Raw genomic sequence first — 24,973 nt, forward strand, 5'->3', positions numbered from 1 at the left:
AAAGTCTGGGTGCAGCTTCCTTCTGCCATTTCTTCCGTAACGCACTTGTAGTGATTTTCAACATAACCTTTGTATGGGAGGTGGACGTGGTTATTATCCGATTTCTTCCATTTTTGAACTGTATATGGAAATGCCTGAAGGAAACGACTCTATGGAGTTTGGTTGACATAGCTATAGTAGTTTCCGAGATATGTACAAAAAACTTAGTAGGGGGCGGGGCCACGCCCACTTTTCCAAAAAAAAATACGTCCAAATAAGTCCCTCCTTAATGCGATCTTTTGTGCCAAATTTCACTTTGATATCTTTATTTATGCTTAGTTATAACACTCTATAGGTTTTCGGTTTCTGCCATTTTGTGGGCGTGGCAGTGGGCCGATTTTGCCCATCATCGAACTTAACCTTCTTATGGAGCCAAGAAATACGTCTACCAAGTTTCATCATGATATCTAAATTTTTACTCAAGTTACAGCTTGCACGGACGGACAGACGGACAGACAGACATCCGGATTTCAACTCTACTCGTCACCCTGATCACTTTGGTATATATAACCCTACATCTGACTCTTTTAGTTTTAGGACTTACAAACAACCGTTATGTGAACAAAACTATAATACTCTCTTTAGCAACTTTGTTGCGAGAGTATAGAAATTGAAAAAGCCGGCAACTACTTGCAAAAGTTCCTATTCAAGTCTCAACACCGTTTTCACTTCTTAATCTGCATTCTTCTTAATTCTACTGAACAATTTTTACCCCAAAAACAGCCTCAGCTACTAATACAAGCGCTACTTATTTACACACCTTCATATACATATACATATGTACGAATATGTATAAACAAATATGCATTTTTGAATACTGGTCAGTATTTTTGAAAATTTTATAAATATTTACAATTTTAAAATGAATCAACACTCACACACTGGCTTGCAATCACAGCCAATTATTCCGCGCACAAATATACTAAATTTCGTGCCATTATCTTCCGCATGAACTAAATTCTAATAGCACAGCAAATATTTACAAACATATTTACATATACACCATGTACTTGTAATCCCTCATATATTTATTGGTATAATGAATACACAACCCAGTTGGGCTGCCAAAAAATTTTGATGACCCAATTTTGGCGCAATTGCCAGCTGTACTTCGTTGTAGGCGGAAATAAGCATGTTACTTGGTTTATATGGATTTATATATTTACATATATGCATATACATACATACTTTTATATATATATACATACATATGTGAGAACCCTTGTGGGATATCTGTGGAGTGACCACACTTCTGGTTCCGTCATACTTTTATACGGTTTTGCCAGTTATTCGAATCGATTCAGACAACTCCTTCGGTTTCCGTCTTTACTTACATAAGTATATTAGTATAAAAGTTTCTGTACTCTAAGGATTGCATAAAATTGCTCAAGGAAGCATGTTTCGAAAGTGTATTTTATTTACTGTAATAACTGCCTTTCATCTTCCTACCTTCTAGAATTCAGCAGTCTTAAAATCTCGTTCAATTTCACCAAGCCTTCTCGTTTTTTCCTCTTTGAGCTTTACAACCATCGCAGCTAGCATTCAAAGTCTTTCGTTTCTGGAGCGTTATCTGCTTCCAAAGCCTTCCAAAGCATCCAAAGCCTGCATTTCTAAGCCGTTATCTGCCAAACTCGCTTTTCTTTTCAAAATTGTTTTAAAATCAGTCTCAATTTCCCTCCTCCACAGCTTACTAATAGCTTGGCGACGCCACTCTTCAATGACACCAGACAATTTAAGTTAGTGGCAGCTTAAATTTAATTGAAACGAAAAGCGTAAATCACTCAAATTGCCCAACACTAATTACGACGTCGACAGTTTCCTCATTTCTATGTCAGCAACTGTGTTAACAATTGTTAATAAACAACAACAAAAGCGTGTAATAAACAATTACCAATAAGCTGTCAAACAATTATGTGTTCACGAACTTTCCCAAATTGTGGGATGAGGTAATACAATTTCATTGTTTAGCTTGTGCATCAGTTTATAGTAAAACAAAATCGAGGAAAGGGTTGCCAACGCATGGTAGTTTGGACTAAATTAACTCTTTCGGCAAACTCAAAAGTTTCTCGATAGCTTTAATATACACAAAATGTGCTATCATCAGGCTCTGTATGATCTTCTCTAAACCACATCTCTCAATTGAAGACGAATCTTTCCTCGATTTTTAAATATCTATGAAAACTCTGAAATAAGAAACATATGCATTCTCTTGAAAACTTTATTTTCCTATCCCTTACGTGTCTATGGAAATGAAAAGTCCTAAAACAACAAGGCCAGAGATTCGTCGTTAATAAATCTCATTATTGAGCTCCGGTACCACTGTTTCCTTTAATATTCAGTAATGAACAGCTCAAGGAAGTAGTAAGACCCACTGCCAAAAGCTCCATGTCGCTTTTGTGACTAACATTTTTGAAAGGATATGTCTTATATGAGTTAAAATATCGGTCTAAGATGATATGGCGGCTTCATTTAGTCAGCCTGATCACTGTTTTCTCACTTTGTTCCTTGCTGTCGTCACCATTTCAACATCCAAGTGTTCATTAAGTTCCGAAACTGATAAAGGTCGAAGCTCATATACATATACATACATATTTCCATTGAGTCTCAGAAGTTTTCTCATGTGACCATATTTAACAAAGATCTCTGGTACTTACATACCATATATGGCATATTTTCTTTCCGGCATACCGTTTCCGATTTTCTGATTTCAGGGCTTTTTAATCTAGTTCAAACCCGAAGATTTGTAAAGTATTCTTATAGGTATTACATCTTTTTTTAATCCGGACGTATTATTATTTTCATTCTTGCCTTCCGGAACATATTTTCCTTAGGAATAATTCGAGGTCAAGCAGTTATGACGGGTCTTAAGTCCACGTGTTTCTATCAGCAATTCGAAAATGAGTTCTTGTTCATACATCCCAGGGGATCCCCAGGTCCACCTTCTTCTATCAGAAATTCGAAATTGAGATTTTGTTCATACATTCCACAGGATCCCCAGCCCTCCTTTTCATATTAGTTGTTCGAAAAGCAGTTCTTGTCCAACGTATGGTTCTTGTTCATATATCCCAGTGGAAAGTAGTATCTTCGAGTGAAGACCTGCCAAAATAATGACTTAGCCCCCAAACTCACTGGTTGTATTATGTATGCGTCGTCACTGAAAAGATCTTCATAACGAAATAGATACGAGAGTTGAAAAGTTATATAAAGGAAATGGAAACGAAGCAAATCTTAACGAAATTGAAGCAAGTACAAGTAACCCGTTAGTGACTTTTATGGTAGGAGTCTCATCAAAAACATCAGTTTTCTCGGTCTTCAAAGGTTCAAAGATCTGGTAGAGAAGAGCAATGCACTCAAATATCTAGAGATTTATCCTCGAAAGAATTTCAAAAAATTTAGGCTGCTAATCTTCTCATCCGTAACGGTTTTACGTCTTTCCTAATCTCAATAAACTTTGGATTTTCGTAAAGAATTTCACTTCAGGTCGGTATAAAAAACCAAGTTTAAAGATTTGTAAAACCTTTACTGAGTTATGGTTTCGGCTGGCCTTGGGAGAGTAAACCAATTTCGGAGAGGATAGCAAGACCGTTTATTTTATTGGAGTTGAAATCGGGTTCAATGATTTTTCAGTTTCCTACGAAACGGAATAAAGTGTCTTTTGACCTCAAGAGACTTAAGGATCTCATAGAAAGAGCCAGTAAATATTAGTTTGATTTCAGGAGACCTAAGGATATCATAGAAAGAGTAAGCCAATATTAGTTTGTGAGACTAATAATCGGATTTAACAATTTATTTGCGAAAACCATTCGAAAAGTTGGACAGTTAGTCTTGGTAAATAAGCTCACGAGCTTTCGGCATCACAGTAGTTTTGACAAAGTGCGAATGCTTATAGCTTTGGAGGTTATTTTGTGGAAACCGAAGTTAATTTTTCTTGTTTTTTTGTGTGTGGCTACCTTGCTGCATCAGCGTTTCAACCGATGTTTATGGCTTTTCGAGGAAATTTTCCAGACATGCCACCATACAATAACAAAAGCAACACCTGCAGTCAACCGTTAAATTATCGTGTCTGCTTAGTCATGCTATTTCATTACTTTGCGTTTTCGTATCTTTTTTCTCACTCGGCGCGTTTTTAACAAAACCATTTATTTTTAAGTTTTATTATCACCGATGTTGTTTGTTGTTGCTTAGTTTTTCTTTACACCACAAGGCATGGCCGATGCGTCTTTTAATTATTCTGCCATATGCTCGCGATTTTCTTTTACATCGGTATTGCGAATGTGTTTGGATTAAGGCCAACGCAAACTACAAGTTTTTCACTACGCGCAACATGTGTGTGGTTCATATTCTTATATCAGATTATATATACATACATAGATATCTGCAAGCACAGTGACCATGATGCAGTATAAAAGTGATTAAAATTATATAAGGGGAGTATAGAGAAGAACGTTTAGTAGCTTCAGCCCACCACAGTCAAGGGAAAGCTTCAGAAAAGTGGTCGCCATTTGGCGGACTTCCAAAATTAGAATCACAAATTTTATCACGAAGATCTCTGAGTTTGGATCAACCGATTTTAGATCAGATTTCCATGGCCGATTTTAAGCGGTATCCCTTCATTACCATAATACATACATACATATATCTTACTTTATGAACAATGTGACCTAATATAAGAAAGGGAAAAATATAACACCATCATTCGGCAGATTGAGGATGCATACAAGCGAGATAACCACATAAACTCAACTTTTCGGCTGCAATTAGCTCCTTAGTACCAGATCCTAGTTTATGAATAGCAAACCCAATAAGATCTGCAAGAAAATACTCTAACCAGGTATACCGAGCCTTGCGTAAGGGAGAAAATCCACGGGCCATCCATAAAAATCCAGTCTTTTTCTAGAACTTCTGTGCGAAGAGAGCCCGTCTCACACCAAAGTCTTATTTATCTCTATTTTTTCAGCTGGTAACACTGTACACTCTCTTTATACTTTGGCTCATTTGCTCGCCGCTTTCATATGCGCTTATATATTACCGTTATAAGTTGAAGATTTTATGAGCTTAATTTTTTTTCTTACCCGGCCAACAGCTGGCACTCATCTGCCAATCAGCGACATTTGAAGTTTTAGTGTTGCTAGTAAACAATTAAATGTTGGCGGCCCACTGACCATTGTAAGCGCAATTGCAAGCACTAACCTTTTACTGGGGATCCATGGCGTGCCTGTATGGTTTTCATTGAACGCGTGTGTGACCCGACTCTTAAGGGGTTTTTTGTGTTGCATGCGCCTGTTTGCTCTGTTTAAATGGCACACATAAACTTAATTGAAAATTTTTATGTTTACATGTCAGACATGAGCTTTGAGAACCCGCATGAATGGGCGAATGGCGAAACGTCTTATCACGTCCAACAATTGATCAATATTTAAAATACCTATCGAATGCTGTTATTTAGATCATTTCAGTATGGACACATTTGCAAGGAGGATTTGAAAGGCAAAGAAAAGTCTTGCGAACCTAAGTTGTTGTGACGGCTGCTGGAGAAATTCAACTGAATTGATAGTCTTTGGTCGAATAAAAACCTATACTCGTTCCGGTTATGTAGACCGAACTATCATCGGAATGTTTCTCCACCCATTCAACCAACCTTTCATAGTTAATTATTGCAGTGCTCGGATAGAAAAGTAGAGACTTACGATTTCTAAATTTCTTCCTATTGCCCTGATGAGTTTACAGTATGTTTGAAGTAAGTCCTCCTATAACAGGCCGTATTCGAATACTTTCTTACTTTTTTGAAAGCTCTAGTCAGTACCAGATAGATGCATTCTTCCAATGTCGAAAGCCCCTCGACCGCCAAATTACATTCTAATATGAAATTCGCATAAAACCGTTCTTTGGCGTGTGACAGCTTGGAGTCAAAGATCTAATCTGCCAAAGATTCGCACAAAGCCGTTCTTTGACATCTTACAACTTGAAGTCAAAGGTCTAATCTGCCAAAGATTCACATAAAACCGTTCTTTGGCGTCTTACAACTTGGAGTCAAAGACCATTTGCACTCCGAAAGTTAATCTAATCGTACAAAGCTTCGCATAAAAACATCTGTTGTGTCTTATAACTTGAAGTCAAAGTTGCTTCGACCTCCGAGAGTTAATTTTATATCACAAAGTTTCTCATAAAACTCACAAGACCTTTCGTGGCGTCTTAAAACTTGGATCACGTTAAAGCTTTCGCTAAAGTTTTCAATAAAAACTTCATGATTTCCAGCGAATACGAGAGCTGCTATATATATTTCTGGCCTAATAATGAAAATAGGAATATTTATCAACGAAAATGGTTTTATTGTTTTTCAAAATATTCTCCATCAAGATTTATACACTTTTGCATGCGCTCAAACCAATTTTCGAAGCACTTTTTCCACTCCGATAGAGACGCCTCCAAAACATGGTTTTTGAATGCTTCAACAGCATCTTCTGGCGACGAAAATCGTTGACCACGCATTATTTTCTTGATGTGTGGGCCAAGTCGGGGCTGTACGGCGGATAACCCATCAATTCGACGTTTTGGCGCTGGTTTGAGCCGATGTGAGAGAGCTCGCATTGGCATGGTGCACAATGATTCGTCTTCTCTTGTTCCTTTTCGAATTGACCGTTCTACGTTGCTCAAGCGGAACAGTCGCCACATGACCAGTTTTGCCGAAGAAACAGGCGACCATTTGCTTCGAAGTGCTTCTTCCACGAACAACTTTCGTTGAATTTGGCTCGTCTTGGAAGACCCACACGGTCGATTGCTGTTTTGTTTCGGGCTCATACGCATAGATCCATGATTCGTCACCTGTGACGATCTTATAAACGTCTTTTGAAGCACCGCGATCGTATTTTTTCAGCATTTCTTTACACCAATCCACACGAGCCTTTTTTTGAGCGATTGTCAAATTGTGCGGGATCCAACGAGAACAAACCTTTTTTAAGGCCAGGTGTTCATGCAATATCGAATGTATGCTGGTGGGAGAAATGCATAGGCATGCCTCTATCTGAAGGTATATTACATGACGGTCTTGCATTATCAGTTCACGTACGGCATCGATGTTTTTTGGCACAACGGCTGTTTTTGGACGACCTTCACGGAATTCGTTGTACCAGTTTTTCATAGTGCTATAGGATGGTGCTTCATAGCCGTACAAAGATTTTAGTTCATCGATACACTCTTGTCGTAATAATCCACGTCGAAAGTTGTGAAAAATGATCGCACGAAAATGTTCACGAGTTAATTCCATTTTTTGGCCGAGATGAATTTTTTAATTCCCTGTAAATAAAACAATTCACGATTAAATGACAAAACGTTCTGAGTGATGTTATGCTAAAAAATGTCAAACTTTCCAATGGAAATGTCAGATTGCACCTGGCAACACTTAGTGTTTCTTAGTCCAGATATATATAGCAACCTACGTAGATGAGCTGTTTTATATTGTTCTAGGGAAGTTGTTTGCCTTTATTGTAGCAGGATACATGACTTCATTAGTCTCTAGCGCAGTGGAGCCTAAGAGAGATTTCGAAATCTCAAATTTCTGAAGGAGTTTCTATAGAAAACCATATAAACTGATATTGCGTGAATTTAAGTGGAAATTTAGGTATTGACCAAAGTAGAATAGCGGAGATAAACGCACAGGCCGCTGATCCAATATTATATTATAACTTTTCAGTTAATTACGTAGTAAAAACAATATACATACTTACAATAATATACATGCATATGTCAAAAATTTATAATTTTCTTTCTTCTCCTTTCAGGTGAGTACAAATCGAAAACCCTGCCACGCATCCATTTCGATACTTCCATTAATGATACGTCATTAAATGAAGGTAAATAATTAGTGTAAGAATTATTATAAAGACAAATCCTCTTAAAGCTTTCCAAGTTCTTTAATAAATCTATATTGCCGATACCTATGCCACTAGTCGGACACTTTAGCCCTGTCGTAAACTTAGTTTATAAATAATAAACGGCCGACAAATTTTAGGAATTCTGGCTCAAAATTCATAAGACTGGATTAAACGCACGCCTTGTATGAAAAGCTTTGTTTTGACGAGATATCTTCACTAAATTTGATTCTCCAAAGAAATTGTTCCGATTGGATTTTTCAACGATACGATTTATAGTATATCTTGACTCATAAAGATAATGTATGGTATATGTGACTACTTGTGTGAACTTCTACACATAACTCCATCCTCCGTATGGTACATGTACTATATAAAAAAAAATGTGAAAGCAAACTATAAATTCTGGACAAAACGTATAAACCTGTCAATACTTTAACGGATCGGTCGCAAAACTTTATTTCAAATGCTTCCAAGTAGAAAGCGACGGGTTAATACTAGGATGTACCCTAAAAATTACTAAGGGTGAACGACAATCCTATATTAACTTTGGATAAACCCGAGCCATGCCTCTCTTCAAGGAGAGTTTTTGGGTGAAAAAGAGTCAAAAATATGCCATAAGATTCTCTGGAGCGATATATATTTATTTGCTTGCTATTTCTTAGTAGTTCAATGATGGAGGGTTGCTTTTAATGGCCACTTTTTGGTTCGAGACTTCAAGTAAATGAGATTGTGAATAAAAACAAGTAGAGGTACATACTTGAGACAGTAATGAAGCTACGTACACTGAGAATAATACTTATAACAAACGTTGATTCAAAAATCTCTAACAATTTAGTAAAGTATTCGATTCAAGTTAAGGGTGAATGTTTTGTAGCGACCTAGCCTATCTCCAGACCTTAGCCCGATTGAGAATCTCTGGGTTCGGTTTGGTTGGAATTCTTGAGCGTACTACCATATCTAATTGGCTCGCCTGGTAGTATATGTATGTATAAGTACATAGTACCAATAAGTTCAACTACTTTGGAAATCGTTGTACTCGCAACCCTCTAATAATAAGCCGCAACCAAGCTTCGTTGTTTGATTTTCACCTTCTAGAACTTTGGGCGGCATGAGAGTAATATTCTTTGTGTGTAAGCAAGAAAGTAAAGGCACTCAATGAGGACTATGTAGCCCTAGATTTTGATATACTTATTTGTATGTATATTTCATTCTTTCATGAAAGAAGTATTTCTCTGCTTTTTATAAAATTTATATAATTTTATTTAAAAAAAATGTATCGGATATACGGAAGACGGGTCTGATAGCTATTAATGACTTCTTCCTCTCGCTCTCTCTCTCTTTCTCTTTTCCTCTCAAGCTCTCTCTCCCTTTCACTGCCTATTTCTATGTTTCTGTATCGTTCTTTTCGTTCGTCTGTCTCACTCTTTTTGTTTCTTTTTCAATCACAATACTATATAGTAATTAGCTTTGTGCTCACAGTCTCATGTCACATTCTAAACATCAATTTTTTACTGTTAAGTAAATGACAAATTTGCGCCTTTGTAACATAACGGCTGATATTACATTATTTTTTGGGGTAGTCGGATGACACCACTCGTTTCGAAATGAGTTTTAGGAAGCTCATACATACATATGTATATTTTGACATAAAATTTATTGCGATAGTGCGCCATATGTTCACCTTGTTGAAACTTGAAACGCGTGCGACTTTTTGCTGTAAAATTCTGTAAAAATGTAGGAGGATACGGAGTTATTGAGAATAGGTTAGGTTAGGTTAGGTAAGATGGCTGATCAAAGATCACACGTAGACTAATGTAGTCCTTAGTGATGCCATTGAAAAAGAACTCCCGTGTTCGGACTTACAGATTGGCGAAGCGCTTTGTAGTCAATACATAGTTTTGAGAATACGTCTTTAGAACAAAATTAGTTCCATATTACCATCACTTTATAAGCGGTTGTTGAGATATGTGCTCCCTCGGATATTACGCCACTCAAATATGACTGATAGGATGAATCCTTTTTTAAGTATATGTACACACATATATATTTCTGTTCGCCTTTAATGTTTACTGCTATTTCAGTCGTATTTGCTAAACTTCGTATATCTGAATGACCACTCTGAGCTTCTCTGAAGGAATATGTATATATACTTACAATATACATACATACATACATACATATGTATATTCAAGCTTGTAAACCTTTATCGCCACTTCATGTGAATTTTTATGACAATGAAATCGTAAACTGCCGTTTTTTTGTTGTTTTATTTTTTTGTTTCTTTGTTGTTGGTAATTTTTTATATTGTTGTTATTATTTTTTATCGTTGCTATTATTTTTCCAGCTTAATTTTTGCAACTTTGCATATTTCTATATTTTTTTTAGAGGAAGTCTGTGTTGTTGCTTTCGCACTTCAGCCAAAACAAGAAAAAATATTAATTGTTGTTGTATTCTAAAAGTTCTCAGATACTTCATAAATCAACAGTCCGCTTTAATCACCTTCAAATTGCCGCAAATTATTTCTGCCTTCCGGTCATTTACATATGTATATACTTAAGTATGGATATACATACATACGTATATATGGTAGGTGAGTCTTTTCGTAAGGACTTGTGTATTCATATGTGAAAATGCTTCCATGAGTGGCTTCCAATAAGAGCATATGCTGCGCCTGAATGGAATAAACTCAATCTTGGTGTTTTAACTACGCTCTACTTTATTTTTGAGAAGCGGCAAGAGGCTAAAATATGGTTTCTAAAAATATTTTTTTTTTAACCAAACTGCTGCTAAAAATTTTCTTGATATTAAATTCGTAGTAAACATTTTTTTTCTAATTTTTGTTAAATTTTTTTTTATTAAATAAAATAATTAATCATAAATTAATTTAATTACTATATAATTTTCAACTATTTTTTAATTTTTTATAAGAATTTAAAAAAAAATTTTTTATGTAAGTTTCGAAATTTCCTTATAAAGAAATAATAATAATGAAAATAATAAAATCGTAAATAAAAAATAATATTTATTAGTATTTTATAGAACTGAAGATAAGAGATTAAAGTGTAACTAATTTTAAAAATATTATTAATCATTAAAATAATAGTAAAAAAATTTCAAGTAATTTAGGATTATTAAAAAGGTGCCTGAACATTATGAAAAATGGAGTAAATTTAAATAATCGCAGAGAAATTGAAAAAGACAAAATAATTTAATATTTTTTTTATAATAAAAATGTTAACATTTTTTATAAAAATATTTTTTATTTTGTAAAAAATGTTTTTAAATTTTTAATATAATTGCTACAGTTATTTTTGTTTAATAATTTAAAAATATTTTATTAAATTTATAGTAAAAAAATATTTGTATACAAAAATCATAAATAAATACTTTTATAAAAAATTACAAAATATATAATGTAAAAATATTTTTTTATAAAACAATACATATAAATATGATGAATGCATTATTTAATTTTTTTCATAAAAATATTTTTTGCAATTTTTAATAAAAATATTTAATTTTGATTTTTATAAAAATATTTTTTTTTAATGATAAAAATATTTATTTTTGATTTTTATAAAAATATTTTTTCTAAATGATAAAAATATTTAATTCTGATTTTTATAAAAATATTTTTTAGCAATTTTTAATAAAAATATTTCGTTGTGATTTTTATAAATTTTTTTTTTTAAATGATAAAAATATTTATTTTTAAATATATTTTTACTAAAAATTGAATGAAGTGAAATGGAAAATAATCTAATATTCAGGTGAAACTTCATTTAATATATTTTATTATGAAAAAATCACATAAACTGAAAAGTGAAGAATTGAAAAATAATTATAATCTTAAAATTACTCAAAATTACCAATTAAAGTCAAACTAAATTAACTAATTAATAAAAAAATATAAATTTGAAAAACTTAAATAATATCATAAAAAAAATTTTTTTCAAAAATAAAAATAAAATTAATTAAAAATATTAAATATAAAATATAAAATTTTGTCAATAAAATGTGAAAAAATTAAAAAAAAATACTGAAAATATTAAAAAAAAATAATTAAAAATAAATAAAGAACATACAGATTTTAAATAGAAACATACAAAATTTAAAATAAAAAAATATAGTGATCTAAATAAAATACATAATACTAAACTAATTAATTAATAAAAAATATAAAATTGAAAAACTTAGTGTAAAACATTTCATAAATTAAATTTTTTTTCTAAAAAAAATTGAATTGATTAATTGCAAGAAATATAAAATATAAAATTTTGACAATAAAATATGAAAATTTCAAAAAAAATATATATGTATATGTATATTAATTAAAAATAAATAACAAAACTGAAAGTTTTAAATAGAAATATACAATATTTAAATTTAAAAAATAATAGTCTAATAAAAGTTACATGAAATTTAGATTGAAAAAAAAAAAATTCAAACAAATATATAAATAAACGAAAAATATGAATAATTAATTTTTTTTCAAATGATAATGATATTGAAAAAAATATACATATACATATGCACATATATAATAACAGCATCTGAAATAAAATCCTTTGATATAAATACTATTAACCTATAAATAAAAAAATAATTTAAATTTTAAAAAATATGGTAAAGCAATTTGTCCGGTCTAACCCCACTTCAACTTGTAAAATTGCCAATAACATAATTCTAAATTACCTATAACATAAACAAATAATACATCAATCAAACTGTATTCACGCAATATTCACTAAAACATGTCTAAACACACATTTTCAAATAATTGCTTTGGTTGCGCCTAAAAGCACGCTACGTTTAATAATGCACGATTAGTAAAATAATTGCTGTGTATGACAGCCTGTAGGTATGCAACGCAATGAACAGACCATTTGTGTAATCATTTTCATGGTAGGTGACATACACATTTGCATGTGTATATATATGTATGTTTGTATATAGACATTTGTGTGTGTTTAATTTCTTTATATTCACTAAAAGTAGGCAATGAATATTTTCGTGTGTTGTCACATGTTTGAGTGTGTGGGTGCACTTGTAAAAACTATTTTTTTTAAATTGCTGAAAATTTTTAACAAAATAATAAATTATAAATTATAAATTTATTTATTATAAATTAAAATTTTTTATTCATAAATTTGAAATAATTAAAAAAAATATTCACCATCTAGATACATTTTTTGTTATTTGAAAAAAGTTCCATATCCATATTTTTTCACACATCTTAAATGTGTTGTATGTGTCGTAATGCACCTATGCAAAGCCATACATACATATGTACTATGTACACACATATTTAACAGTCGGTCTATAAACTATGGTTGCTTCTTAGTCTCAGCTAATTTGTTGATTTACGAGGACATTTGTGCATCCAGCGAAATTTAAGAAGCAAGTAACAAAAATGCAACAACAAAAACAACAATAACTAAATGTGCATATGATTGTGTACGCTTATGACGCCTCATAAAGCTGTCACTTAAATTATAAATCAATAATATAATTCAATGAAGTTATGAATTCAAGCGCAAAGGAGCTAACATAAGTCACACATACCAACAAACATATGTACATATGTATATCCTTAAAGTCATAGTTAGAAAACTATGCTTCTGCGTGTGTACGCAATGTAACCCGTCTGTCAAAAGGGCGCAGAAGTGTTTTATTGCCACCTTTTCATTTGTTTTGTTACTTCTGCAACCTCTAGATGCCAACCCAAGGATTTTAGCTCCTTTGATAATGCAAAATGCCAACTGATTAACAACAATAACAATTGCATTTCTTTGCACAAAAGCTGCTGCAATGGCGCGGCAGTAATTCTCAAGTATATTCGGTATGTGTGTGTGTGTATGTGTACTTTTTGCATGACATTCTTGTTCCGCTGCACTCGGCTCTTTGTTCCTTGCTGTCTTGTTACTTATTTCACCCTCTTTATGTGCATTTTCTTGTTTTTATCTTTGTATGCTGGATGATTTACGATTGTCAACGAATGCATTTTTAATTGTCTGGGTCGCAAATGTCCTGGTTGTCCTTAATATCGAGTTGCATTGCAAACGAGTGCGAATGTATGTTTGTATGTACATATGTGTATTTGTTAATGGGAATGCATGAATCGATGTAATACGCATTGAAAACGCATTGTTAGTTCAAATAAAAATATTCTTTTCTTAAAAAAAAAATATTTTAAAAAATATATTTAATAATAAAAATAATAGTAATAAATATTTTTAATAAACTTATGATGCAAATATTTTTTTGCAAATAAAAAAAATTAAAATAAAAAAATTTAATAAAAAATAAAAAAAAAAAATTTAACTAAAAAAAATTAAAAAAAAAATAGAAAAAAATTATTTTAATTAAAAAATTACAATTTTATATTAATTTTAATTTGCAATACAAAATTTAAAAAAATAAAATAAGCCGATATCGGCGGTTCGGACAAATGACCGTCTTCTTGTGAAGGAAAGGTCGTTTGCAAAATTTCTTATCGATACTTAAAAACGGAAGGAACTGGGCCCATTATGCTTAAGGACCGAATTAAGTTGTATCCAGCAATTTTCTGTAACAAGAAAATAATAATTTCATAATTTGTATAAAATTATTTAATGCTAGAACTTTCTTATATACTAAAAAAAGTTCTACTTGATAATAAATACTCTGCCATTATCTTAAATTCGCTTATTATTTAAATACATTTGTTTAAATTTTTTAACGGTGTAGTCCCGAAAGTTTTCGGGATCCCGAAATCTAATAATTTAATATCATAATATCGTTTGTTATTTAAATACATTTTTATAATTTTTTTTCGGTGTAGTCCCGAAAATTTTCGGGATCCCGAAATTTTAAAATTTAAAGTGTCGAAACATTAGACATAAATTTGGTAAAATACCGGATTCTTTTCCACTCCAGCTGCCCAAAGTCGCTTAAGTTAGTGCATTTAGCGCCGTGGAATGTGTCCCCTCTCCTGCGGGTGAAGGCTTTGCATATCCAAAAGTAATGTTCTAACGTCTCATCACCTCACCTCTTGACTATCCTTCAACTACTCTACTAGAAGGTTTTTAAACTTGCTGGTTAGAAAAGAAACTCACTTGGCAGCTTCTCTTATGCCCACAATTTCGGCTTGAAGAAACTGAATTGTTTATTGGCTGGTTGTCAAGGATAACCTCCAGAGCCTTAGTTTGTATAGTTTTCATTAATTAGTATAAAATGTACATATGTACAGTATAATAAAGATCGAAATTATTCGTGAGATTTATGACTTGTGAATTGTCGTCGGTTTAGTTGCAAATGTTTTGTCCGATATGTATATGCCAACTCTGCATTAATACTTGCATGATTTCTAAAAAAAATTTACTTTCCAATTTGAGTTACCCCATCAATAGCCTCTCTGGCTACTTTCAAATTTCTTTGGTAATTTACCTTCAACAACGGACAAAATCACTCGCATATGTTGCCAAAGTGTCCTTTTTCTCGGTCTGCGTATATGTGTGTCTACGTGTGTGTTTTTATTGTGCTACCAAGAGCCTGCCATATTATCGGCAGCAGCCGCCAAAGCAACATATTAATTGCAGATGTGCGTGCCCATCACAACCAGTTGACTTTTCTCTGGATTATCCGCAATTCTCTCAAGTACTTTCTCAGCGTTGTTATTGTTTTTGCTCTGTTAATGGCTGCATAAGGCATTCGACGGGTAGCTGAAATCGACACGCAGGCATGCAAGCAATTTGTGGTCACCACAAGAGATTGGCGCCAGAAGTGACAGACATTTGTTTGCCTCGAAGTGTCATGCGGTTGTCAAAATATAAACTAATGCACATATGTATGTAAATACTCGTACATACGTACTTGCTATGTAATTAAATATATAGTATATACATACATATGTACATATATGTATATAGGGAAAGTATGACAGGATTTTGGAGAGAATAGTATTCCAGACGCTCATTTTGAGGAAAAAATATTTCGTTTCAATTTAAAGCAAGTTTCATAATATCTTATTCGGGATTTTGTATTCTTGCTCACATCATTGTGAGTTGTATAATTAATTTAATTTTGGGATCTGAACTGAAATTTATAATTTTCGGTAAAAACAAAATAATAATTTTTGTATTTGTATGAAATTATTTAATGCGAGCACTTTACTTTAAGTACTCTGTCAGAAATAATAAAGACGCTTGTTATTTAAATAAAATTTTGTAATTTTTTTTTTGATATAGTCCCGAAAATTTTCGGGATCCCGAAATTTAATAATTTAATGTTATAAATTTGCTTGTTATTGAAATACATTTTTATAAAAAATTTTGAGTGTAATCCCGATAATTTTCGGGATCCCGAAATTTAATAATTTAATGTCATAAATTCGTTTTGTATTGAAACACATTTTTATAAAAAAAATTTTAGTGTAGTCCCGAAAATTTTCGGGATCCCGAAATTTAATATTTTAAAATAACGCAACATAAGACTTAAAACTCATAATTTTATGCTACAAGCATTTATATATATTCACAATTTATGTTTTAAAGACTTTGTTTTTAATTTTTTATTTTTTCATAAATCTGTTGAGAAGTTAATGATTGCTTTCGTCATCTGAACGAAATTATTATAATACCGCGCTGATGATCTAAAAATTGGCGTATTGTGGTAATATAATGAAATTGCCAAGTGGATTAAGTTACTTATCAAGTAATTTAAACTCTCAAATTGCTCTGAGTGCAATTCTCTCAAGAGTGAAATATGTATAAAAAAAATGCTTAGAACTCTCTTTGAAATATCGTAGGCTGTTTGCATTTGCATTTGAAAAGGTTCTAACTAACATCACTCGAAACTTCCGATAGGCCTTCCCACTTGCATATGACTGAGATACACATTTGAAAAATATTTTAACTTCTTCTGATCCTCTCTCATTGCACCACCTGCTGTTTCTATTTTTTCCTTTGAAGTAGCTAACAATTAGCAAACGCCGCTTTCCATTTTAAAACCTTTCTACATATGTATGATGTCAAACAATGCGGCAATTAGTTGGAGAAGAAATTCGTAACGGTTACATAACAAATAAATGCGTTGGAGAGTGCTTGCAAATTGAGCGGAAAAGCATAAAGTAAGCATAGGAATTGCAAAATGATTATCGAAAGACTGGAAGCAGAATTAACCTACACAGCAGGGAAGTTACTTTACTAATTGATTCATGGAGAGGCGTGAAATATCACACAACTTTGGCGTTGATCTCTCGCTCTCTCGTTTTGCCTCGGCCTATTTCGGTGCTGATAATTTAAGACAAAATATTATTTGAACAATATTTTGAAAATAAGATTTTTTCGCAAACATATTTTATTATTGCTATTTTTTTTAATACCGAAATAGTCCCGTATTGAAATTATAAATCCCGAAATTTTCTCCATCTTGAAAATATATTTAAAAATAGTTTATAAACCTTTAAAAGAAAGCTATATTTGGAAACAGATGAAATTTTCGGGATTGCTTATTTTAACTCGGGATTATTTCGGGATTTGTTAAAAATGTTTCTAATTAAATTTGTGAAAAATTTAACAAAAACGGACGTTTCGGGATTGATAATTTAAATTCGGGATTATTTCGGGATTAAAAAAAAAAAGTTTGGAAAGTTTAAATTAAAAGTAATTTATAACATTTTTTCGCGATCAAAAAATTTTCGGGATCGGGCGCCCAGAGTACCGCAATATTTTTTTTAAATTTTTTAATTACTATTTTACTATACATACAAACATATATTTCATGTACAATGGGTTATTAAAGCAGCTGCATTGTTGAAATTTATCCAACTATAAAACGCAAAAACAGCAACAACAAGGCAATCAACCAGCCGCCAGTAACAAATAACAACATGAAAACTACCACCACCAGTCGACCAGCGCAGCAAGCAATTGACCAGCCAACGAAGCAAACAAGCCACCATAGCGCTCCTGGGCTTCAGCGCGACAAAGCAGTCAAGCGTTTGGCTGATTGCCTCTTTAACCGACGTGTCACATCACATATGAACAAACAAAACATGCAACAATCAATATACCACACTGACGCATGTACTGTATGTCAGCCAAGTTCGGTCTGCTGTGGACCCAGCTGGCCGAAAGCGAATGCATGGTTGCATAGTTGAAGTTGAATTATGTCGCCGAAACCGGAAGTTCGTGACTAGCATATTAGTTTGGCAAATTGTTGTTGTAAATAGTTTTGTTGCTGTTGTTATTGTGGCATTGCCCCTATTTCTGATTACATGGCAGTTTGCTCTCTTGATAATGTTGTTGTTGGTTTTTCTAGTCAAGAGGTGTTGTTTATTGTCACCTCCGAAAAAAGCAACGAGTTAGCACTAACTATTTGCTATATCATTTTCGGAAGTTGGCTAATGGTCAATTGTTTTTGTTGTTGTAAACTATTGTGTTTTAGTCACGTGCTAACTGCATATGCGAGTGTATTTTGGGTATTGTCTGCATTTCCTGGTATATTTTCGTTACTTATTGTAGTTACGTATCTGTGAACTCTATGAAGTTCTTTATAGAAGAAATCACCAAAAATCGTGCGCTGAAAATTAGATAAAATTTTAATTTTGTAAAGAATTATGTCGCTAAATGCACGATTTAAGAATTCGTGTAATGTCGTTACTTCGTTTGATCTAAAGCGGAATGAGAATTATGACAGCATGTTTTCCAATAATTCTGGTTGATGAAAATTTCGAATAAACCCGGAAATTTTTTTTCGATGAATCCCGTATTTTTGTAAATCATTATCTTGGAATTTTCGGGATTTATCGTCATTCTTAAATAATTTACGAAAATACTAAACAAATAACTTACTACAAGTTTTTCGAACAATCCCGAAAAAATCCCGATTAATCCCGAAAATCCCGAGACAATGATTTTCAAAAAACTGTTTCTAAAGCTTAATGAGAAGGTCAAACTTCTTTCAAAGATGTTAAATTGAAGCTAATCCCGAAAAAACACGGAACTACAAAAATACTAAAACAAATTACTACACCAAAAATCTCAAAGAATCCCGATCTTTCAAACGGAGGTGGCTGCCATCAAGGTAGCAGTAGATGTACTGGTCCAAAGTGCAGCTAATTCAGATAGGTATGCTTGATAGCTGAGCGGCGATACTCTTTTTTAACCTCGCTTACTGTGTGCTCAAAAACAATCTAGGAGTGGATGATCTCATTAGCAATAGCTTCAATCATCAACCATAAATTACTTACATATATAGGTCCCTGCGGAACCGCCGGAGCTGTAAAGCTGATGACTTGATAGAGAGGGCACCATTTTCCCATTTCAGCCGATTGAAGCGAGAGGGTTTTCCGATGTCTTTCTGCATTTTGACGTTGGACCTTGAGCCTCCTGTGAGCTCAGCGAGAGGTGGTAAAGAACCAGTATAACTGCGAGTTCCTTTGGCCCAAAGTGAATCGTGGGAAGTCTTCCAAACTACTGGCTTTTAACAAAGTCAATTTCGCCGCAATACTAAGTGTTCTGACTGAATACAGTCCATTAGGTTAATATTTTGTCTGACGTTTTTGCCAAAGCCGTATGAAAGAAGGCAATGTGAAACCATTTTGTCACTTCCTCCTCTTTTGCCAGGTTTTTGCCCCTAGTAAAGATGCCGAAATTAATATTGATTTGTGGTAAACTCAAAACACTTCGTCGATCTATGATGCCCATTATGCTCTCAAGTGGTAACTTGGTTTAAGCCTTATCCAACAACTCAGAGAATTTGGTGAATTACCTGATTATTTTCTACCACAGCTGCCCAATGTCGCTCAAGTTGGAGTTTTGGGAACCGTAAAAAATGTCCCTTCCCATCCGACTAAAGGCTGGGCGTTCGCATAGATAATACTACAGCGTTTCATCACCCTCCGCGTATGCCCTGCATTCCGCTGCATCCACTTTTCCCATTTTCTGAAGGTGGTATCTTAAGGGTATGTGCCCTGTGATGACCCTCACAATGTTGCTAAGCTGCCTTTTTCCTAGGAGCAGCAGCTTTTTACATGCTTTACCATTGAGGCATCTCACAATTTTATCCAAATACACGATATTCTCATCTAAGTTATCATATGGTATATTATATACCATTTATCATATATTATATACCATATGAAACAATTTCACTAAAGTTCGTTGAACTTGTAGAGGGTCAAGAATAGGTCACAACTTTTAAAAGACGATATAGAAAACAAACTATTTTAAGAAAATCTTCGAAAAGAGTTTCCGAAAAGTGTGCCTTACAGAGTTGCCATATAGCGTTTGACTAAATTTTAGGAAGATAATGAGATACCTGACATTTCTATAGATTTGAGACCTTCAGAACATCAATCAGTGCTGTCCAGCTGCTGCAATAAAACAAGCCTACAGCACAGCTTCAGAGAAATGTTCATTTCGCAGCTGCTTATTTTTCGTATGGCTCAGATTGGAACGTCTTTAGTATGTTCCCTAACGCGCTTTGCGGCAGAGTTAATGACGTACTTATCAGCTCCAAGCTGAACTGAATCTTCCATCAAGTTAATCATTCAAATCAAATCTTTGTACAGTTTATATTTATTTTATTATATACCATATTCTTTCTGTCATTTGGGCAGCTTCTTACATAAATACAGAGAGTTCTACCACTTTCCTTCATCTTAATAAAAAAAAGGCTTCTACACTATGCTACTTGGTAAGCAAATCGCAGCTTCCTTGCGTTCACAAGTTTATATCCTGTACACTTACATATGTATGTATGTATTCGCCTTGACATATGGCTGTAATGCTTCCCCTACCTTTAAAGTCGCTTTGCGCATCCGTTTTACCCTTTTCGTTACTCCGCTTCAAGCAATTCTTCCGCACTCAACGTAATTGTGGGAACTTTTCTGTATTTTACAAGTCTTACCTTCTCAGCCAACGTATACTTACCTCTACTACTGCCCTGCAACGGGATATGTAAATATATCAATCCATCCACTCAACACCATTTATCCTTTCTGATTTTTTTTCCTTTCATTTCTTTTATTCGTTTCGCCGCCAAATTGTTGTTCATCAAATTTATTGCGCACCAATTTCTTTATATGGAAATAGCTCAGCTGTCCTTCAGTTATTTGTGGCTTTACGAGAAATAAAAAAGTATAGTTTTTGTGTACCTTTTTTGTTTGCGGGTTTGCTACTCTATAAATAATTAGAAAATTATATGGTTATGTAAATTTTATATTGAAATTCATCCTTTTATTGGGTTCTTTTCAAATTCCGCTTCTTCACGCCTCAATGCACTATATATTTTATGAGGTTATAAATCTATTTAAATAATAAGTAGGTTCTTTTTAACGGTACACTCAACTTTTCCTCTTCTAAGCTTATGTTGTAAGACGTTTAGTAGGGCTGACATACTTCTTCCTTTTCTTCTTTGTCGTAGACACCGCTTACGCGTTTATAGCTGAGTTTACAACAGCGCGCCAGTCGTTCTTCCTCTTCGCAGTTTGGCACCAATTGGAGATTCAGAGTGTAGCCAGTTCTTTCTCCACCTGGTCTTTCCTCTGTTTCCCCCGACAGGTATCCGACTCATCAGAAGTTGTCATCTTCCATCCCAATTGGAGATTCAGAGTGTAGCCAGTTCTTTCTCCACCTGGTCTTTCCAACGAAGTGGAGGTATTCCTCTGTTTCCCCCGACAAGTATCCGACGTTGTCATCTTCCAACCCTCTGCACCATATAGCCGACGGAGATCATAAGTGACTTGAAGAGTTTGGTCTTTGTTCGTCGAGAGACGGACGTACTTAGAAACTAAAATCTAGACATTAAAAACCTTTACAGCTTCTCATTCGATCTAAGATTACGCTAGAAGAAAAATAATTGCAAATCGGCGAACGATTACAGATACATATCTCTCCAATCTACGCGTCCACGAAATCTGTGAACTTTTCAGTACCTGCTGAGTGAGTTTCTTACCGCATTGATCATGATATTCCACCAAGCTCAAGAAGCATCATTTGGAAGTCGTTGGTAAAAAATAAGAGAAAATAAGAGCTAGACTGATAGAGTTCGAGGCATATTTAAGATCTCTGTCATGCTTTCTTTTGCTCTAACGGCTCAATATATTCTCTCTAAGGAGCTTCTAATAAAGTCCAGTGCTGTATAAAAGTGATTTAGGTTGCTGCGGTTGGAAGTCGTAATCGAGTCACGACTCAAGGTGAGCTCTAAATGAAAATAATTTCTGAAGATCCGTCTGGTATCATGGGAATATCTAAGAAGTATAGTTTTGAACCGATTTGGTTTGACTCGCAACTTATTTAAGAAAGAAAAGAGATATTTACGGGCAGACTCATTATTGTAATGGACCTACATATGTATATCTTGAGCTAACACAGTGCAAATTCTCAGACATTGCTGCAGCAATGAGGTGTAGAATATAGAAGCACCAACCAGATCAGTAAAACTCGAGGTTTTTGTGAGATCTCTTTACATAATTGTATATCTCGATTATCCGATCTGCGGTTCGAGCCGCAATACTGGAGCTCCAGCTCGATGAGCAGTATTTAAGTATTATTTATTACAGAAATCGGGCAATGAACTCATATACTTTACAACAATCAAATATGTAACGGTTTTTAATGTCATACACATACATACATAGAAATACAGGATTTTCAAAGGATATAAATAAAGTGATTAGCTGCCGAACTTCCTGCTGCTTACACAAAAAAAAAAATAAAGAATACAAACAGAGCATACAATTTGGAAGCAAAATGCTTACAAACGTGACGTGAAGGAAATAAATAAAAAGAATAGTCCGTAACAAGTAGTCAAACAAGAATTACAACTGGCTTATTTACTTAACAAAATCAAAAACAAACACCCTTATCACAGCAGTGAGATAGTAACCATGTAAAAAAGAATAATAATCTTAAAAAAATTTCCTGAAAATCTGCTACTCATATTTCATGATATTTTTCATGGATTTTCCTGCACCTTTTACTTTCACGGTTGCCTACTAACTTCCTCTCTCCGCTTATCTGATTGCCGCGACTGCACCGACTGACCAATGTACACTTCTGAAATATAAAGTAGCTTGGTCATTCTTTTGCTTGTTGTTGTGCTTTTCTTATTTCAGTTTTATTTTGTGATAAAGGTGTAAAAATGTAAACAATTTACAATGAGTATAAGAAGATAAAACACGAAAAATGAAAACGGCATGTTAAAAATCTCAAAAATGTCGTAGAGCCAAGGCGAAAAAACAGACGCGTAAACAAAAATATTTTACAAATAAATAACACTGTTGCAGATCGTGAACTTTAACTAAACGTACATATGTATAAACATAAATATGTAGTATCTACATACACATTTACATGCTCGTACCAACTCGCCTTGAACTCTATACGCATGCGCGGTGATTTGTTGTGCATCGCCATGGGGTCACCGGGTTGTTGTTGGTCACACGAGAACTGCGTTTTGTGGCGCAAACAATTTTGTAATATTTCTTAAGTTCAGAAATGGGTCAGATGAGCGCGGCAAGCGTGTAAAACGTCGAAAGAGTTTGAGCATATTATTTAAAAACATATATGTACATATGTACATACTAGTTAGGACTTCATATTTCTGTAGTTCCGAAAATTTTTCGGAGTTCTCGAAGTTTCCTTCCAAACCGAAATGACCTCAAATATATTTTCAACCTCATAAATCCAAGGCAAGCCCTTCCAAACTGATTCTTATTTGAAATACTGCCTATAAAAATCAATATAGCTTGATCTTCAGACCTACAGCCGATCATATTGAAAAGCGGCCCAGTTATGGAATTCCAGCAAGATAGTTTCATATTTGTTTATACAAATTCATTAAAAAATGAAAACCATTAAGGACTGTGTAGAAAGAAGTTCTAAATTAACTGTCAGATTGAGAAAAAGACTCGGCCAAACCCATGCTCAGATCGTATACTTGAAATTTGCATACACTGGACGGAGGAAAAAATCGAAAGCAAAGCAAATTGGGTGTTTGAAAACCCCCGTCTATCATTAATGACAAAAACAATACGCTCGGAATCCGATCTAACTTTCATTAAAACACCCATAGTGTTCTCTAGCCATCAATACAGGAGTAACCTGTTAGCTTTGTGATCGCTTAGTTGGCTAAAGTTAATACTTTCCTTCCAAAGATCAGTCCGCATGTCCAAAAAGGAGCCAAAGGTCATACTTTTGCCTGATTTCACCTCCTTTTTGGCACAGTATATGAAAACTTGAGTTAATACCTTTTCAAATTCGAAAATGTAAGAGTTCCGGCTTCAGATCCTCATTGAACACTAATTAAAACTCACGGAAGATCATTGCTATAACATAGTGAGTCTAAGTTGTCTGTAACTGACAAGCAAGTATACATATATGTAAGCTCAGTTTTATCATTAAACGTAACAGAGTTTAGAGACACTCAAGCACAGGCTTGTACTTTGTATCTAGGAATTATTTTAGAGATTTCGTGACTTATGAAACTGTCAAACATACAGAGTTCAATACAGTTCTCATGAAAATCTGCAGATCCATATTTAAGATCTATTATTAAAATACATGGACTGGCTAAGCAGATCCGTAAAGTTTTAAGTATTATGCTGACTTTGGTAGAATAAAGCAAGATCAGTCACCGCCTCAACATCACTGTCGATTTAGTTTTTGATTTCAATCCGGAACTATTCAAAATTTAATAGTCTATCTCCGTTCAGCCTGCTGTCTTGCAAACATTCCTGCGACCCGTAAAATCTTTATTTTTCTACGGCTTAATTCATATACAAATCCCTTTAATTAGATCCTGTTTTGAACCGTATATTTTCCATTCCGCTTTCTGCTGCTGCTTCGCGCGTAATGCTTCAATAATTTGTAATGCGTCATAAATTCACAACAAAGGCATATTTAAAAAAAAAAAAGCGGAAAAATTGAAAATTATCTATGCAAGCGACAAACAGTAGGAAATAATACCTAGTACCAGCAATAAGGACGCAGCAGGGGATCCTTGTAAAACAAACAAAACATATGGAGCGAGCGCTAAGAACTCTACAACGCGAGCACTTCAAAGAAAAGCAAGCA

The 24,973-nt window shown here is 33.7% G+C and overlaps 1 protein-coding gene across 7 annotated transcripts in view; it reads left to right on the forward strand.

Annotated features, from left to right (window-relative positions):
- LOC105228580 (ras GTPase-activating protein raskol) overlaps positions 1-24,973 on the forward strand; it is a 254,245-nt gene that overhangs the window by 143,987 nt on the left and 85,285 nt on the right. For 6 of the 7 annotated variants that reach the window (XM_049455597.1, XM_049455600.1, XM_049455593.1 and 3 more), the window contains exon 4: positions 7,818-7,889. The exons of the other annotated variant lie outside the window; for it this stretch is intronic. In XM_049455597.1, coding sequence (XP_049311554.1) covers positions 7,818-7,889 — 72 coding nt within the window. The remainder of the gene's footprint in view (positions 1-7,817; positions 7,890-24,973) is intronic. 7 annotated transcript variants of the gene reach the window in all.

This window comes from Bactrocera dorsalis, chromosome 4 (assembly GCF_023373825.1).
Source record: "Bactrocera dorsalis isolate Fly_Bdor chromosome 4, ASM2337382v1, whole genome shotgun sequence".
Lineage (NCBI taxonomy): Eukaryota > Metazoa > Arthropoda > Insecta > Diptera > Tephritidae > Bactrocera > Bactrocera dorsalis.